At 40.8% G+C, this 19555-nt stretch overlaps 2 protein-coding genes across 5 annotated transcripts in view; both read left to right on the forward strand.

The window, feature by feature from the left end:
- The window catches only part of LOC133568670 (la-related protein 4B-like), a 38174-nt gene extending 23473 nt beyond the window's left edge, over positions 1–14701 (forward strand). For 2 of the 3 annotated variants that reach the window (XM_061920747.1, XM_061920746.1), the window contains 7 exons: positions 1174–1280; positions 5878–6141; positions 6304–6328; positions 6434–6607; positions 6686–6900; positions 7199–7310; positions 11128–14701. In XM_061920747.1, the coding sequence (XP_061776731.1) occupies positions 1174–1280; positions 5878–6141; positions 6304–6328; positions 6434–6607; positions 6686–6900; positions 7199–7310; positions 11128–11448 (1218 nt within the window). In that variant the 3' untranslated portion in view covers positions 11449–14701. The remainder of the gene's footprint in view (positions 1–1173; positions 1281–5877; positions 6142–6303; positions 6329–6433; positions 6608–6685; positions 6901–7198; positions 7311–11127) is intronic. The other variant, XM_061920748.1, reaches the window with a different exon arrangement.
- A 1819-nt stretch (positions 14702–16520) lies between these two features.
- The window catches only part of LOC133568669 (disco-interacting protein 2 homolog C-like), a 114688-nt gene continuing 111653 nt past the window's right edge, over positions 16521–19555 (forward strand). Inside the window, exon 1 of one of the 2 annotated variants that reach the window (XM_061920744.1) lies at positions 16521–16846. In XM_061920744.1, the coding sequence (XP_061776728.1) occupies positions 16768–16846 (79 nt within the window). In that variant the 5' untranslated portion in view covers positions 16521–16767. The remainder of the gene's footprint in view (positions 16847–19555) is intronic. The other variant, XM_061920745.1, reaches the window with a different exon arrangement.

Here is a 19555-nt window from a genome sequence, read left to right on the forward strand (position 1 = left end):
TGTATAATAACCAAGCTGCAACAACATTGTTATTGTAAGACCGAACACTGAAGAACTGTTTTTATAGCGCAGTTACACATTGCCATACTACAGTATTAGCCGTAAAAGCTAACTACGGCAACAGATAAGCGAGCTTCAACGTCGACACAAAACACGTTTGAGTTTGAATGCACAACACTGTGTTTGGACAATAACCTGTATTGACTGAAAAACATGAACAGCCATATTACAGTGTCTGAAAAGTATTAGCCAGCATTTCATGTTTTGTTTGTACACAGCTGAGAGCGTATGCAGTGTAGTTTTAATAACATTTAGCTTGACGTGCTGCGTGTATCATGGTCGATATATAGTGACTTACTCGATGGACGGTTGTTCGTCTGTTGGGTTTGGGTAAGGAATCCATCCATCCAACCATTTTCTGCCGCTTATTCCCTTTTGGAGTAGCGGGGGGCGCTGGTGCCTATCTCAGCTACAATCGGGCGGAAGGCGGGGTAAGCAATCCATTTATGTCCTATTTGCTTGTCTCCAAGTTCTATATTTATAGCGGTGTCTCTTTCACCTCAGTCTCCCGGCTTCCGTCTGCCCCAACCTCTTTTTCGTGCTCCCTTCTATAAGCATCCTCAGTATATTTAGCTTCAAAAATACAAGGTTGTGAATCCTCATTTGACCAAAAATAGTTGGCTTTGTTGTCTGTTACCAAGTCTGCCATGATTAAAACACACACGCGTTTGATTCTGGAAGCAGGAACAAAATGTTGTTGCCAGAAGTCAGACGTGCATTGCTGTGGAAAGAGAAATCCATGCGTGAAATAAATCAGATTAAATAAATGATTAAATGATCAAAAATACTGTATACATTGAACACATTACATATTGTTATGAACATGTCTGTTACTACATTATATCTATATACTTGCAGCGTGTACCTGTATATATGACATTTATGTAGGGTTTTGAAGTTGTTTTAGAGGAGTGGTTTGAAGGCTACAACGGTGACTTCCATTAGATACATTTTTCAAGCACTTTTTTGTCATCTTTAAAATCCTTTATTAAAAATTAAAAAAAAAGACATGCGTGTTCTTGTCCCTCATAATGATTGTGAACGATAGGCAACGTTTTTTAAAAAGTGCACTTCCCCTTTAAAATCATCAATGTTGTTTTCTGTTTTAATCAGGTTGCTCCATTTCACAACAGCCAGTTCATCAATGGATTTGCACCTTCTGCCGGTTTTAAGCCACCGACCACCCCCCTCACTGTTAGACATCATTCACCCAGGACCAGGTTGGTGCTCAACCATCTATAAAGTGAAGCATTTATATAGCACTTTTCTCTAGTGACTCAAAGTGCTTTACATAGTGAAACCCTTTATCTAATTTACATTTAAACCAGTGTGGGTGTCACTGGGAGCAGCTGGGTAAAGTATCTTGCCCAAGGACACAACGGCAGTGACTAGACTGGCTGGAGGCGGGGATCAAACTTGGAACTGTCAAGTTGTTGGCACGGGCGCATATCAACTGAGCCACGGTGCCCCACATACCACCAGACAAAAGAGAACTTTTGCATAAGAGAAGCGTGTGTAAATATTAAGGGTGTAATGATATTGTAGATACGTCGGTATGGCTGTTTTAAGTCTTCATAATAATACCGTGACGGTATCAAACAAAAACTTGATGTATAGTTATTTTCTGGTGTTTTAGCGTTGGCCGGGTCTGAAAATAAACATCTCCCATCTTCTACCCTGCGTGGGCCCGACAAAGTGATAGATGTGAAACGGTGTTAGCAATAAGTAAAGTGTGTTCATGATGGATGAGAGCAATTGTTTTTTTTGGACATTTCCAGAAAAAATCCTCAATCTATCCATAATTGTTTGAGTGGTTCAATCCCCACCTAGTGCCAACTTCGTCATGTCCGTTGTGTCCTGAGCAAGACACTTCACCCTTACTCCTGATGGGTGCTGGTTAGCGCCTTGCATGGCAGCTCCTGCCATCAGTGTGTGAATGGGTGAATGTGGAAGTAGTCTCAAAGCGCTTTGAGTACCTTGAAGGTAGAAAAGCGCTGTACAAGTACAACCCATTTACCATTTATGTTGCTAACAAACACAAACAACCCCTGCTGAAAACATTACCTCTTTGGCGGAGGTAAGAAAGTTTGCGTTCTGCAAGGCAAAGGGCGCCACTTGGTTTGTCTCGAGCATTTCCAAGGCGACAGAGTAATAAGCCAGTCACGCTTCACCACATTGAGAAATCACCAAAAAAACACTGTACAAGTAAACTGAAAAGCTACTTGATAAATCCTTAATCCATCCGTCAATCCATTTTTCACTGCTTGTCTTTCTTGACGTTGCGGGGGGACTGGAGCCTATCCAGCTGCACTCAGGTGGAAGGCATCGTACACACTGGACAAGTCACCATCTGGTAAACTGTCACCCAGAAAATATACTTTAAGCCAGCAAGGCCAAAAATCAGTTTGTAAGGTGTTTACATTATTAAAAGTAAAATTGTTATTTAGCTTTTCTGAGAAACAGTGTTTTCAAACTGATGTAAACATGTCCACTGTGGAGGACACTGCTTCTCATGAAGTAAAACTTGAAAGACACTAATGTTTGTCTGATCTTGAATGGGATTGTGCTGAAAATTGTAATTTTCCTGAAGGAACTCTCCTGACGGAATAAATAAAGTACTATCTAATCTAATCTAATCTAATCTAAAGGGAACTTTGTTGTTTTACACTGGATGTTTACATTGACACAACTGTAAGTTTGTTTATAAATATTTCCTTTGAACAGTGGTTGTTCCTGCACTTAAAATGAGACTGGGCGATATAGCAAAAAAATTATCACGATTAATTTTTTCATATCATCCGATCTCGAGTAGTATTACAATTTATTTTTATTTTTTTTATGAAAGGTGCATTGTCCCCTGCAAGATTATACAAACTACCGTTGCATTTCTGCTGTTTACTACTGCAGTGTTTTGTAATTTCCGCCATGTTTCCATGTGGTAATATATGCTAAAAGCTGACCACTGTCATTTTATGCATATCTGTGATTGCGTTTTCTAGAGGTGCAATGGCACATGTAACCCATGCTACGGTCTGTACCTCGGTTTTAGGGCAAAAGTTTTGCTTCTTTCTCAGTATGTTTTGTGGGAGTAAAGATAACTGATTTTAACTGTTTTAATGACATTCGGACTTATCTTAAATCAACAACGGAGCAGCATCTCTTCATCCGTGGCTCACTAGTGCATCAACAATGCTGGAAATGTGTCCCATGATAAACCGTCCGACCAGAACTCTAATAACTAAAGTTCCTTGGGTGAATTATGTAAACCCACTACACCGGTTGATTTTAAGTCGAGTCAGAGTTTATTGTCAATCACACCATGCAACAGTACATTACACAGCAGACTGAAATTGTGTTTCTCCCATACTCCAATGTGCAATATTAAAACAAGATGAAAATAATATCTAGATTAAACATAGGACATAGATATTTAACAGATAATCAAATGACAGACAGTGAGCTTACAGTTTTTCAAACTATCATACTGTTCAAGAATATAGTCAGGATGAGGTATTTTGCTGTAGTGGAATACAACATGCAACATGGCAAAAGTGCAAAGCGAGTTCATAGCGAGTCTACTGACACAAAGCTTAGAACTTCTGGCTACTTTACATTAGAAAATGCAACTGTGGAGGATGATGGCCACATAACAAGAGAAAAAGAAGTTTATCGACTACGGTCATGCACAAATTTTTAGGACTTATGCAGATCCCTAATACAGATCAGCATTACCAAAAGGTAAGAAAAGTTGGTTTTGCATAATATTGCAAAACAAAACGTCAGATATGTCTGCTAATGGGTGCCATTTAGCGGTCCTTGTACACACACCATAATAATACTCGTATGTCTGACTACGGTAGCAATCTATCAAGCAGTGCGGCTTCATAGCTTACCAAAGTAGTACTAAAACATTTTTACAGATTTTTGAGCGCCGTGTGTAATGTTCTATTTTCTCAATGGAACATTTAAAGTTTTGGCGTTTACTGGCGTCTTATTGTGGTCTACACATATCTCTTATGTGTGACTACCATTTACTGGTCACACGTAGTATCTATACACCATGTACCAAATTTATTGCTTCAAGGTTGTTAAGCACAAACATAATTATTCCGTACATTAGGCGCACCGGCTTATAAGGTGCACTGTTGATTTTTGAGATAATGAAAAGATTTTAAGTGCGCATTATAGTCCGAAAAATACGGTAAATGTATTCTTCAATTACTTGTATACATCAGTGCTTTTAACCTGTGGTTTGGCTAACAGCAAGCGGTGATCCAGATTGTGGAGTTTTTAAAAAAAAAAACCTAACTACTGTATCTTATATTGAATAAATTATATTTAATAGATTCCTTAAAGTGCAGTATGAATTTGAGGTCCTGTAAAATAATGTGTACCAACACACAAAAGAAGTTTAATGATTACTTCAGGAACAAAATGTTTTTTTATCCACAAACTCAAATATTTGAACACAAAATGCTTGCAAATATTTTTTAGTACATTTTAGATCAGAGAAGTTGAATCTTTACAAACATCCATCCATCCATTTTTCACCGCTTATTCCCTTTTGCGATCGCGGGGGGCGCTGGCGCCTATCTCAGCTACAGTCGGGCGGAAGGCGGGGTACACCCTGGACAAGTCGCCACCTCATCGCAGGGCCAACACAGATAGACAGACAACATTCACACTCACATTCACACACTAGGGCCAATTTTTAGTGTTGCCAATCAACTTATCCCCAGGTGCATGTCTTTGGAAGTGGGAGGAAGCCGGAGTACCCAGAGGGAACCCACGCATTCACGGGGAGAACATGCAAACTCCACACAGAAAGATCCCGAGCCTGGATTTGAACCCAGGTCTGCAGGACCTTCGTATTGTGAGGCAGACGCACTAACCCCTCTTCCACCGTGAAGCCCATCTTTACAAACACATAAACAAAAAGTCTGATTCAAAAATATTCAGATATAAAAATGCCTTTTTTTGATAAAAATAGTGGATGTGTTAATTCTCCTAATCAGGACCAAAACTAGTTCCGTCACAAAGACATTCTGTGCATGCTTGCCAGTCCATATTCAGGGCAGGGTTACTGGTAAGCCGCAGTGAGACTATAAACTCTGTCACTAAAGTCGCTGCTCCTTCTCAATGTTATGTTTCAACTTCTATGCGCATGTGAGACATTTCTTTATTTTGTACTTCTGGCCTGCACTTCCAGTTGTGTAAGGAGGAAGGGGCAAATTGATTGAACATTAATTTGGCTGTGACGAGCCTGACTTTCCTGACGGGATGGTCGCACACACACAAACATTTTCACACAAACACACGCAAACATACACTTAACACATACACACACCAACATGGTCAATAAAGGCAAATTGTTGCGTGTAGGATTATACCAAGCAGCGTTGCTTCTCTACTGCTTACGACTGTGGTATTCAGACATTTCCACCATGTTTGATCGAGGAAATATGCTAACATCTGATCAGCGTGATCGAACTCAAATTAATTATGATCATCGATCACGATCATAAAATTGCCCAGCCCTAACTTGAAATACATGTTTGCTGTAATGTTTGCTGTAATAAATATGATTAAAACATTTTAGCATTATGTTTGTGTTCAAATAGAGTATGTCTCTTTATCCTAAACATTCATTCTACTTTATTTTACACACTATGGCATTTTTTTGGACATATACCACAATAATATTGTACAGTGGCTTTAACATTGTGATAGTATCGTACCATGAGATTTAGATATTGTTATATCTCTAGTAATAAACATGTTACAAAAACAATGAAAGCACTACAATGTTCCACGCAGGAATCACACTAAACCTCACCTGAGGCCGGCCGGCCCCGCAGCAGACCGCACGGGGCTCCTGGACAGCCCAAGCGTCTTCCCTAGCTTCCCCAGCGATAGGCTGAATGGGGTCCGCAGCAGCCCACCCACACGCTTCCCCACGAGCCAGCCCAGAACCAGGTTACCTACTGCCACCACCTTTCCCCGCAGAGAGACTGTTGGCACGGGCCGAGTGTCCGAGTTCACCACCACAGAATACTCCTCCCTGGTAATGGGTCGAGGAAGGTACGATGATAGATTTCAGATGTCTTTCTTCTTTCTTTTCTATTGCAGTTAATGTATTGTAGATTGTTAAATATGGAATGATTTTTCCTTAAAGATTTTCATTAACTGCAACATGAGTTTATAAATGTAATCGTTCCTTTTTTAACATGTGTCTGCTTGTAGGAAAAAGAGGGATGAAAAGTTTACAGTAAGTACTTCTTGGAATTATTTCTACTCTAATGTGATTATTAAAGTGCTCATGTCGATAAGCACTCAACAATGTTAAAGTGACTTGTGTGTGTGTGTGTGATAGCGACTGACGCCTCAATCGCCACCGCCGCCGCCGCCGCCTCCCAAACCTCCATCTCCGAGCTTTGAGTTGGGTCTGTCCAGTTTTCCACCTTTGCCTGGAGCGGCTGGCCAGCTGAAGACAGATGATATCTTTGACAACCGGCTGGTCAGCAGTGTCATCACCCCGCCTGCCAAGGTCGACATCAGACTGTTATTATGCAAATATTACTTATAACAAATTACAGTAAGTGAAATTACTGTATCTGTCTTACAGAATGTGAGCATTGACTCTAGCCCTGGAGGAGCCCCTTCTTCATTATGTCCCAAAGAACCTCCTCGGCCCCCGTCGTCGTCGTCATCCCCTCCCTCTTCCCCCTCCTCTTGCTTGCCCTCTCTGATGCCCACAAGCTTCATACCCTCACTGACCACACCCACCTCGACTTGGACCCCGACAGTCTGCCCTCCACCGCCTCCCTCCATCCCAGCAGCGTAAGACACTTTCTATACTGTGTTTTATGGTTATTGTTACTGTATATATTTTTCAACCATGCATTTTCTACTGCTTGTTCCTCTCGGGATTGTATACTATATTATAATTGCACTGCTGAGAGAATAAATGTTAATCTCAATACTTTGTGTGTCTTGGAGCGCACATGTGTTACAACTGTTATGTGTTATTTATTATTATGTCTAATTACCGTAACTATGCAGTCTTGACAGTCAATTGCATTTTTCCTCCCATGTGACTTTTTAGTTTGAATGTTTCCTGTTGTGGGTTTTACTTCAGAGAAGTGAGGATGACTGAGGTGAAGCTGAAGGAGGTGCAGCTGTCTGCGGAGCGTGTTCCTGGTACTCTGTGCACCGCCAGCAAGTCGGTGCAAGTCAATGGTGCTGCCACGGTCAGTTCAGTGTTCAGAAAGACATGTTTTCCTTCTACATAGGGATGTTTCGACATGAACATTTCTTAGCCCTGTTATCTTTATCACGGTATTGTTGAAAATAGGACTGCAGCTATCAATAATTTTGGTTGATTAAATGAGATGAAACCCACTTTATAGTCTCAGTGCGTATTCTAGAGAAAATACCTGAAATAGACAGATTGTTTTGCTTGCACATCAACATTGAAGTTGTACTTTTAGAATGTGTGCATTGATAATAACTAAAGTATCACACACACCACACACCACTGTTTTCATGTGTGCTCTGTTGCAGCGGCTGTGTGGGAAATATGTCCGGATATTTATACGTTTTGAGCAGTCCTTGCGGACACCAATTTTATAAATTTCTATTAGTAAAATGCGTTAAACGATAAATCGTAAAAACAGAATAGAAATCAAAGCTTTTTTGTCATCGGAGTAATTGATTTAATGGTGTTGAAAGTATGCACAAGTTTTATATTTTAAATCTTAATGTGTCTGCTAACTTAACTTCTAATATTGTTTATACCTCACAAATTGATGATTAGCCTCGCTGGCTTTAAATATATTTTCCCTTGGCGTGGTGCGCCGTCTGTTGGAACGGTTGAGAGGATTGTGGCACGCTTTTCTTCCTTCACCAAAGAGGTTTTGTTTTCGACAGAGTTTATTTGTCTGATCATGTTACGGTCCCGTGTCGTGGTCTAATCAAAGGGACGCATAACATAAAGATAGACATTTTGAACTTACTTGTTCTTCTTGATGGTTGATTTAAAAAAGGAATGTTACTACAAATTATAGTGTCTCTCATACAGCAAGTTATGGCAACTTTCGCGGGTGCACGGTGATACGCTGGGCTGGCAATCCGAGAGGGAGTCTCCTAAAATCCTCTGTGCGCTTTTGGGAGATGTAGTTCACTTTAGGGCGAGACGATTATGGCAAAAATAATAATCCGCGATTATTTTGATTGAAATTGTAATCACGATTAATTACACAAGAATTCATTAATTGTAAAACGAGTGTTTATTGTACCACCAAAACGTAATAAAAACAACAACCTGGATATGAATTTGTAACGAATAAAATTACAACAAGTAAAATAACGAGCAATAAAAATATATTTAAAAAGAAATTGTGATATAAAAAACACAAAATTCAGCTTTCTTGTTTGTTTTTAAATCAGTTTTTTGCCTTTTACACTTGTTTTACCATCATAGTGTGCTTTTTGTGTAAAATTAAATTTGATAAAATGTTTGATTAAATGCATATATCCTCAGATTTATTGTTGCATTTAGGACTGTGCGGTATACACAGTATGATGGTAGAAACGGTATAAATTTGGTTACCGTAGGGATTTGCGCTCTACCGTAAACCACACCGGTCTCTGTGAAATTGGCCGTAAGCTTAGCAGAGATGAAGGAGCTGGTCAAAAAAATGCTGCTACGTCTTTGATTTGGACATGGTTTGGTTTTAAAAAGTCAGATGTTGAGCAGAAAAAAGTCATTAAAATTACTTTATACAATCCCAGGACTGGGCTGAAAGTAGTAATGGTTTAAGTTTATTTCAAACCTGCATACAATTACAACATGGTACATCACAATTTCCAGTTTCCAACTATTTTCAACATGTCCAAAGGCAATTAATTGAATGGTAAAAAAAAATGAACTCAATAACATCCCGTCGACAATAAATTGCTATGTCTGTCCATGTTGCTTTTCTTCGACTGCGGCTGTATCCTGATGTAAAATAATGATCATCGAGTTTGTGGCCATTAGAAGGCCTATTTTTTAGACCAGTTGATCTGCCGTTTATTTTCTTTTTCTCCTATGTCCCACTCTCCCTTGTGGAGGGGGTCCGGTCTAGGGACTCTCGCTGCTGTGTTGGATCCGCTTTGGACTGGACTATCGCGACTGTGTTGGATCCATTATGGATTGAACTTTCACAGTATCATGTTAGACCCGCTCGACATCCATTCCTTTCGTATTCTCCAAGTTTCTTAGTCATCATTGTCACCGACGTCCCACTGGGTGTGAGATTTCCTTTCCCTTATGTGGGCCTACCGAGGATGTCGTAGTGGTTTGTGTTGTGGTTTGTGCAGCCCTTTGAGACACTAGTGATTTAGGGCTATAAAAGTAAACATTGATTGACTGATTGATTGATTTTAAGAGGATATGCATTTCTCTAGCATGTTTTAAAGAGATAGCATCTTAAAAAAGTGACTTCTGGGTCCAGTTGCGACCACTGGTTATACATACATTAATGCTACATCAATGATGTTGTTCACAACAACACAAGCAGATGAAATGTGTTGTGGGTGTATGGATCGTTGTCGCTAGCTTTAGCTTTGTCGTTAAGTCGCTGTTTTAAGTGGCCGTCTCTTGTCCACATGCAAACTCATACTTTTGTCTTGAAAAAAACGCAAACTTTTGCAAACGCTGGCCAAAGTGTAGAGTTCCAAAACTCTCCGCTTAGTGTATGCGTGTATACAGCACATACGAAGCTTGTGATGACGCGTAGGTTGTGTGCTGTAATTTCCAAAGCTCAACACTGCCTTGCTGGCTTTAATCACTACAAGAGGATTTACTGTATGTTTAAACGTAAACATGAATAAAAAAGACACTTTAAAATGGGCTTTGCGACACTCCTGCCAGCGCTAATGCCAGCTATTTGGATACAATCGCTGTCGAAAGGTGCAACGTTACCTCATGTTTTAGTCCTTTTTTCCCGACAGATCATAAAGTTAAATTACGTGTGTTGCTTCCTTTTGTGTAGATGGAGCCGTGCATTCGCCTAAAAAGCGACCAAGGAACAACAAAAAACATGATGTAGCCTCCTCCTTCAAGTGTGTACTGATGTTAAAGAGTATTCACTTCATTGCACATGTACTATATCAAGGATTAAATGTTTTATAATTCCACAAGAGTTTTGCAGCGGCGCACGTACGTCCGTGCATTTTATATAGGCATTTAAACATGCAAAAGGGTTTCCTTGGCTCGTTAGTGCATGCTGATTTTAGAAATAATGTACACTTCACTGCAAATATAATATATCACCGTGTTGCTAAACATGTTATAATTCTATAAGTGTTGGGTTTCAGCAGCACAGGCCTGCACGTGCGCTTTAATATAATTCTTTAAGTGTTGAGTTTCAGCAGCACAGGCGTGCATGTGCGCTTTAAACTTTGGGGGAGAAAAAAAAAAGATACATAAAGATCCTAGGGCTCTGTGTACATGCAGGCTGGTTTTAAAGATAAGATACATCTCATTGTAGGTGTAGTATATCAAAATAAACATAACAGAAGTGTAATTCCACTGAGTCAGCTGTTGCTTTTTTCAGGCTTCTGATTGGACAAACTGTGCATGACAGCAGGTGTATGCGTTTGTGTGTAGACACAGTTTTGAAACTATACTTGTGTGGATGGAGGTTGTTTTAACCTTAAATATGAGTTTTTGAAACTCTTCGATGTTTGTGTGAACATAGCCTAAGTCGTACGTCAGCAGCCAAGAGGAGCTGTTATTACCTGTTCTGAAATGTGTTAGTAATTTATATACTAAAGAATGTTACGGAAATCGTGTTGAATTGAGAATCAATTCTGAATTGAATCCTTACCCCAAGAATCGGGATTGAATGGAATTGGGAAGTACCCACAGATTCCGGCCTCTTAATACGTACATCCGTCAGAAATGTTATTGTGGTTTATCATTATACCGGTAATCGTTACATCCCTACTTTGACAGCGATCACTGTAATAATTTTTTGTTGACTGGAAAGTCAAGTGACTACCGTGTGTTTTTGGTGTCAGGAGCAGAGGAAGCCTTCTTACGCTGAGATCTGCCAGCGAGCAAAGGAGATGGCCACATTGACGCAGCCACCGACCCCCAAGGAGACCAAGCCAGCAGGCGAGGAGAGGAAGTGCCCTGAAGCCGCTGTCCCAACAGGGGAGGTCAAGGCTAGAGAGACATGCCCCCCACCTTCCTCTAAACCTGGATCAGCTGCTGTTGCCACAGGGAGACCCCCACGGGAGACCCGGAGGCCAACTGGGCGCTGGGCCTCACCACCCCCACACCTAGGGAAGACCCCCAGCAAAGATTTCCACCACACCCCTCCCAAGTCTCCACTGTAGGGCGACTCCTTGCCTCTTGCCTAGAGTACCCACCCGCTTCACTGCATAGATGTGTTCAAAAACAGGAATGCATCAGGGCTACTCCATTCTTCCTTCTTTCCACACTCTACAGCTTCACACAAGCATTCTGGATCAGGGCTTGCAGACAAAAAGCACTTTACTGTGCATGTAAAGCACCCTCACCTTCTTTTTATTCTATTTATTTGCTTTTTCTATTTTCTTTTTAATTAGGATTTTTAGTTACGTTCAGTGTCTTTTTCTTATCTCATTATTGGCTCAAAAATTCCCTGTGACGGGATGACTCCAAGCAGCAGTACCAGGGCATTGTCGATGATGGCAACAGATGCCAAATTGTTTGGTAGTGATGGTCCTTGTCTCGGCTGAGATGTGTTTTTTACACGTGGTTATGTCCATATGCAAGATTGAACATCTAAATGCAATCAGAATGAGACTCCGGATTGTTTGGCCTATTTTGTTGGAGATTTTGTAAGCCAGTGGAGTTCTGTTAAGCATCTCTGCTAGTTTCTTCTCTTGGCATGGTCAGCATTGTTGGCATGGTTCATGACGTGAGCTTAACTGCTACAGTCGACCATAACCTCTTGGGTACATAGCATAAGGATCTTCTTTAGTGTGGGATGAAGGTGACGATGATGAAGAAAAGGAGAAAGTGAACGCTTACTGCTCACAATATTTAGGCAAAAGAAGGGGGCGGGGCTAGATGTGTTTTTGTGACAGTTGAGCAGCAGGATGTTTGTTTTCACAAAGGAAAATATTCAGGATGATAATTTTGGAGGATGAGTCCGAAGGAGAAGTCAAGCTAAAGAAGGGGTCATGTGATGTCTTTTTGTGAGCCAGTATGCACCTTTTTTTTTTTTTTAATAAACACTGTTGCTGACCATGTTTAGTCATTCCTCTGGGGGAGGATGTTGAAGCTTTTCTTAGTTTTTTTTAGACAGGAATTTGAAGGTAGAGTGGCATTTATCATTTAAATGGTGTTTCTGGAAAGTAGCAGAGGACGAAAGTGCCCCCGAGAGGTCGCAATGACCAATGAACATCTTGCATGTGAGGTTTGCGGGCAGAGCTCGAGGTCAGCGGGCATGAGGGAAGCTGAGCGCTCTGTGGAGTGTAGTAGCCTCTGGCACACGCCGCATGTGTGCTTCCAACCATTGCAAATGTACATAAGACAAACATTCAGCCAGTTTCCCTCCCTTGCGTTAGTTGAGAAAAGTCGTCGCCCCTCAAAAGAAAACCACTGTACTGATGAAACACCACACGGGATGGCGCTTGTCCCGCCAACGTCTTCCTGCCGCGTGAAGCATTGTGGGTAATTCCGCTGGGGAAGAGATGAGGGAAAAGTTTTGATTTGGATTGTTTTTCTTTTTGAAGGACTGAAATGCACTTGGATGGCTGAATTCTTTGCGTATGGCTTATTGATGAAGCAGTGCGGTTCCTTTAGGTCTCCACACAAAACACACGTAGAAGAGTTCCATCCAGTGTTTGAGAAACTTGAATTTTATTTAAACTTGAAAAATGACTTTGCCTTAACTTTTATACAAGACGAGCATAGAGTTTATCCCCCGACACTAAAGACGATGATTTAGTGACGAGTCTTACGAAACCAGAGTTCACAAAAAAAATCTATCAGCGTTTTTCTTTCCTTCACCCATTTTTGTATAATGTGAAAAAAAGAATAGTTTGGATGGTTATTTTTGTTTAGGGGGCGTAAATAAAACCTTGTAAATGCAAAAGGAGTCAATACTGTATTAAATATATGCACTTTGAGGTGTGTGCTTTGCTTGTACAGTTGTAAATAATCAGAAAAGATATAAGAGGTACGGTACCTTCAAAATGACTATAAAAAAAAAAAAATCTATTGATCTTGTTGAGCTATTAATGTCACTATGGAGCTGGACGTAGGATTTAAAAAAGACTTCATGTTGTTGTTTTTTTCTAATTGGACTTTGTGTGGACTATGTTGAACACTTTGTACGGTTTTTTGTTGTTTCATTCCATTATGTCGCTCCTCTCGTCGTCGTCGTCCTGGTCAACACAGTGGCTTCATTCTTGTTTACATGAGGACAACATGTCTATCACTTCTTTGTCCACGCGAGACTTTTCATTTGGTCACAGTTGCCCGTAAACATGACAAACAGCCAAAAAAACAAAAATTATTGTAACGTCCTCAACTGCTTCATTTGAGTGAGAGAAGATCTCTACATATGTGTTGGCTTAGCATAAAGACAAGAAACTATTTCATTTGCACACATTTTGTGACTTTATGTTCCAGTCAACGCTAAGCATTTGTCTCTTTGTTAACTTATAGCTTTAGCTGTTTGGCGGCGGTCAAAGGTTGAAAGACAAACCCTTTCTAGTCTTTATGCTGAGCTAAGCCAAGGCCATGGGAGCTCGACCATGCATGTTCCTCGAGCCCAGTCCAAATGTCATTGTCTGTCATACATTTTGTTCTGAGGTCATGTGACCCATAAACCACATATGAAGCACAGACAATAAGCCTTCATGGAATGTTGATCTTCTCTCTCGCCTCCCGATGTGTCTATTGGATTGTTCATTTGTTGCCTCCGTGGACAAGAAACTGACTCTTGGCAGAGGTTTCAAAAGCATTTGACCACAAGAGAACGCCCAGTGGTAGTGTCATGTGTACATACAGCCTTTGCTTGCTGCAGGGGCGGGAACTGCTGATTGACTCATTGACACTTTCCCTGGATTGGATGGGACTGGAACTTTTTGGGCCTGAACTGTGAATGTGTGCACGTGTGGACTAACCTAAGCACTCTGCCACAAAGATGGCCGCCATGTCTCTCCTTGGCTTACAGGACAAGCCTACATATCGCCCCCTTGTGGCCCGTTTTGACAGTGCCAGTGAACTTTGATTTGTAATGCAAAAACCCGAGGAATGCACAAAGACTGACTGGAACAAGACTCGGTTCTATCTACTCACTGTGGTTTAACCCATTAGCGCTAACATACACGCTACGCTAGCAGCTGTGGACAATCGTTGACTGCATCAGGGCCCGCCTAACGCCAATGTGGGGACGCTTTAGTTTTTTGTTACCATTGACCTTTTTCTTCCATTAGAGACTGGAATCAAGCGTTTGTGTCGGCTATAGATAATTTAAGTTACTCTTGTGTCATGATGTTCAATTGTCTCATTTGGAGGAAAAAAAAAACATGTAGCTTACTGAAAAAAATAAACATTTAGGCACTGTTGAGGAGACAAGTGTGTCCTTCAAAATTTGTGCAGTGATTTTCTATTTACAACTGTTAATGGATTTCAAAAACAAAGATGCTCTTTGAATGACTCAACGAGGGCTGTGAAATTCAACAAGTTAATGTGGGATTAATCACAAAAAATGATCGAATTTGTAATGTATCAACACAGATTAGGCACTCAATATATATTGAATACACATGCGGTTTACCTTAACCACAGGGTTACCGGAAAGGCGGCAGGTGTTTTTAAGTGATTAGGTTGGGGGGTCAGGAACCCGCGCCTTTTAAGCGCCACCCTAGTGGCTCCCTGGAGCATTTTTAAAAAAGGATTGAAAACTAAAAAATAAATTTTTTGTTTTAGTATGGTTTTTGTTTGAGTACAAACATGACACATACCTTCCCAATTGTTAGAAAGTCCACTGTTTAATATGTATGTGTGTATGCTTCACTGATGACAGTATTTGGTAAACACCGTTTTGTCCTACTAATTTGGGGGGTTCTTGAACTCACCTTTGTGTGGACTGTGATGCAACAGTTTGTTTACATGTAAAATCTTCCACTCCTCCTTTGTCTCATTTGTCCACCAAACGTTTTATACTGTGCACGAATGCACAAAGGTGCGCTTTGTTGATGTTATTGAGTTGTTGGAGTGCCAATCCGGCATATTTGGCAAGTGCATGACTGCAAGATAAGCAATGCTAAAATGCTATTTAGACTAGCTGTGTGTACATATTGCATCATTATGCCTCATGTTTTGATAGTAGGCTAATATAGACACGTGTTTCTTTCATTATAACACTTATATAAGACTTTTAAAGTTATTTTGATAGTAGGCGAATATAGACACGTCATGTGTTGCCTTCATTATAACACTTCTATAAGACTTTTAAAGTAATTTTGATAGTTGGCTAATTAAACTAACACAGACACTTACGTCATGTGTTGCCTTCAATATAAGACTTATATATTTAATTTTTCTTGGCTCCAGGCAGATTTTTTTGTATTTTTGGTATTTTCAACATTTTGGGTTGCTGACCCCTGGATGAGGTCAATGTGAAGACGAATGAGAGGACTTTGGCTTTTGTGCTCTGTGGCAAATTTAGCTAAAAGATGATGCCTGATGGGATTTGAGATAACACTGTCAGCAAGTGTTTTCAGTTATAACATTTTTCTGTATGACTTTCTGACCTAATTGCAGTTGTGTCAAAATACTGGGGTCTCAAGGTAAATTAAGTTATGCAAGAGATGTGATTTTTGTAATGAGTAGTCACATCTCAAAAGTGTAATTCAACTGAAGAAATTAATAATTTGACTGCATTAGTCTCAATCTATCTCATTGAGAGAGACTCCTGCGACCCCATAAGGGACAAGTGGTAGCAAATTGGATGGCGGGATAGTTTCAACCTTTGTTACACATCTCCTTTTTTTTACCACAAGGGGGCGTCATTGTCCACCGTTGGTTATAAAGTTTGACAGTTATTTAAAAAAATGACTGAAATACCGGTAATAATAAAAAAAACTTCTCCCACATTTATCCACCAGGGGGAACCAGAGAATAAACAGCTGCTGTCTAAACTTGTAAACATAAAGATGACGTAAACTGCAAGGAAATATTGGGTTCACTTTCAAGAAACGTTTCTTTAAACTCTTGAACAAAGCATTCTTTTTGTATTTTTGTGATGATCTCTACATGTATTCAAAATGTATGATGGTGACATTTGGACGTAGCCAAGTGGATTATTTAGAAACAATAAAAAGTAGATGGAACCTGTCAGGCGTGTAAAGTTAGCTGTAGTTAGAACCATACCCGGAAAGCGCAGAGGCGTCTTTTTATAGTTGTGTGTACGTTAGGCTGCAGCGTAAACGTTGGTCTTATTTTGTTAGCTGAAACACCGGAAGTTGCTGCCTCACAACTTTGCGAACTTGATGACTCCAGGAGGCGAGCAAAGCAGCGTTGCTGCAGCATTCAAACATCGAGGATTGGACTCTCTTTTTTTGGGGTGTATTTTCGAGAGAATTTGACGAAAAACAAAAGCAGCCCAACGAGGCTCCAGAAGCACATTTAAGGTGCCTGACGACGACGGCGGAATGGCGGACCGGGACCCAGCGTCAATACCCGTGGAGGTTCGGGCGAAACTGGCCGAGCTGGAGTTGGAGTTATCCGAAGGTGAGTGCCCGAATTCGCCCGCCGAACTTGGTGGTTCTGCTCGGCCTTCTTCGCCTCTCCGGCTCGGTTGGTTGGAGAAGGTCCAGAGGTGAAAGGTCAAGTTGAAGTTGTCTTGGAGGAGAGGTTTTGATGAAACATTACATCCTGAGTGGGGTGATCCATTTTAAGGATATTAACCACACATTTGAGTAGAAATGAGATTGAAAGTATGTTTTTTTTTTTTTTTGGAGCAGAATGCTGCACCAACTGACGAAATGAACATTAAAACAAATTCTTACGTGCACTGATTGAAGAGTGACGCCACATTTCAACTTCCTGTCATCAAGTTTTCAAAGCATTTGAGCTGGCACTATTCGTGGAAGCTTTTCACGCCACATAAACGTCATCCAACAAGATAGAATAGAATAGAATAAACTTTATTGTCATATTTGCATACAACGAGATTAAAGACTCCAATGTAAGGTGCGGTTGTGGGAACAAATATGGGGTAAAGTAAATAACACAAGAGGTAATAAAGGAAAAACTAACAATTGAAATAAACAGACTACTATCCAATAAAAATAACAAGCAATCCTGTACAATATACAAACCACTTTAAAAATACAAAATACTGTACAATACACAGAATAAGAGAGACAAGATGCCCAGCTTGATATGTTGTAGATCAAGGGTAGGGAACCTATGGCTCTAGAGCCAGATGAAGCTCTTTTGATGACTACATATGGCTCTCAGATCATTATATTTATATAGCGCTTTTCTCTAGTGACTTAAAGCGCTTTACAAAGTGACACCCAATATCTAAGTTACAATTAAACCAGTGTGGGTGGCACTGGGGGCAGGTGTGTAAAGTGTCTTGCCCCAGGACACAACGGCAGTGACTTGGATGGCGGAAGCGGGAATCGAACCTGGAACCCTCAGGTTGCTAGCACGGCCATTCTCCTAACCGAGCTATGCCGAGTAACCGTGTAATACTCGTCCATATGAGTAGGTGGCAGTCGGTAGCTAATTGCTTTGTGGATGTGGGAAACAGCGGGAGGCAGGGTGCAGGTAAAAAGTTGTTTAATGCTTAAACCAGGGGTAGGGAACCTATGGCTCTAGAGCCAGATGACTGCACCTGGCTCTCAGATCAATCTTAGCTGACATTGTTTAACACGATAAGTAATGAATAATTCCGCTGGTAATCACAGTTTCAAAAATAACGTTCAAATCATAAAACATTCTCATGCATTTTAATCCAACCATCCGTTTTCTACCGCACCTGTTCACGATGTCGCATTAATGGTAAGAAGTATTATATTTATTATTGGTTAACTTTTAGAATAACAATGTTGTTAAAAAGAATAAGAGACTTATTATACTCTACAAATGTTGGTCATACTTAAAAAATACTCAAATTTAGTTGTATTCAGTGTTGAAAAATGTTATATGGCTCCTACGGAAATACATTTTGAAATATTTGGCTTTCATGGCTCTCTCAGCCAAAAAGGTTCCCGACCCCTGTTGTAGATAGTCTAATTTATTTGTGTACACTCATGACAATTTCATGCCTCACTGAGAAGCTTTATACTGAGATTTCAATGGAAGCATTCAACCAGAAGAACTTTTTAGGCCTAAAGAGGAAGAACCGCCTTGGTGGTCTTGGTTGGGTACATTTCTTCTACAGTGTTTCTGGTACTTGACTTCGTGTCAAACGAGGCAAAACGAAAGTGCATTCAATGAAGTTTTGTAAAAGAGCCTTCCTCTTGGAAAGAACCCTCCAGCAGCTTCCTCGTGACGACCTCCATCACGTTGCGGCGTCTCTCAGTAGCATCTCAGCAGGCGGCGTTCATATTGATTTTCCCATCAAGCTCTTCTTCCTTTCGTGGATACGTCACGTCGTTGGTAGCGTGGTGTCGTATTTCAGCTCCATCCCCGCAAAAACATTCCATCAGCTGATTCCTGAAGCTGAAGGAAACTGGTTAACGGGAGAGGGGAGGCATGGGGGTTATAAAAGATGACATACATTCCAGCACCTTCCTTCCTTTTAGTGCCGCTGCATATAAACAAGCATGGAAATGGGGTCACATGACCCGCTGCATTATTTACTTGCTGAGCTTCAAGCCCCCCTGCAGACTTTGACCTCATTTCTCATTTCCACGCATCATCTGTCCTGGGGTGGCAGAGCTTCATCTTCATCTTTTTGTCTTCCTCACCTCATTGTGACATGAAATAGACATGTGTGAATGGTCCAACTGGATCATAAATGTCTAAAGAGTTGTGACAGGTGACACCGCTTTTTGTCTTCAACAACGTCCATTTTGGGGTCCTGTACATGAGGCCACCCTAGATCCCGACTGTTACCATGGAGACGTCATTCCTTCTCCTCCGCCTTGCAGTGACTTTGAATGTCCACAGGTTTTTACCAAGTAACACCTGCTGCCATCTTGGATTCCCCCGGGTGATGGATACTGACGTGACCCAATGTTAAGTGAGAGTAGACGTCGCTGACATTTGCAGATTTCTGTATTAAGGCAAGGCATCCCCCCTCCAGCCCTCAATAAACACAGACCGATGATGACAAACGTGGGCAAACCCTCACCAACATCATCATCCCAACATTCTCATCACTTCAGGTTGATCAATATTCTCAATCATCATTCTCACAATCATTGTTAGAATTGATATTCTTGTCATTATCCTCATTTAACATTCTCAGTATTGTCCTTCCAT

The sequence above is a fragment of the Nerophis ophidion genome, linkage group LG14 (assembly GCF_033978795.1).
Source record: "Nerophis ophidion isolate RoL-2023_Sa linkage group LG14, RoL_Noph_v1.0, whole genome shotgun sequence".
Classification (NCBI taxonomy): domain Eukaryota; kingdom Metazoa; phylum Chordata; class Actinopteri; order Syngnathiformes; family Syngnathidae; genus Nerophis; species Nerophis ophidion.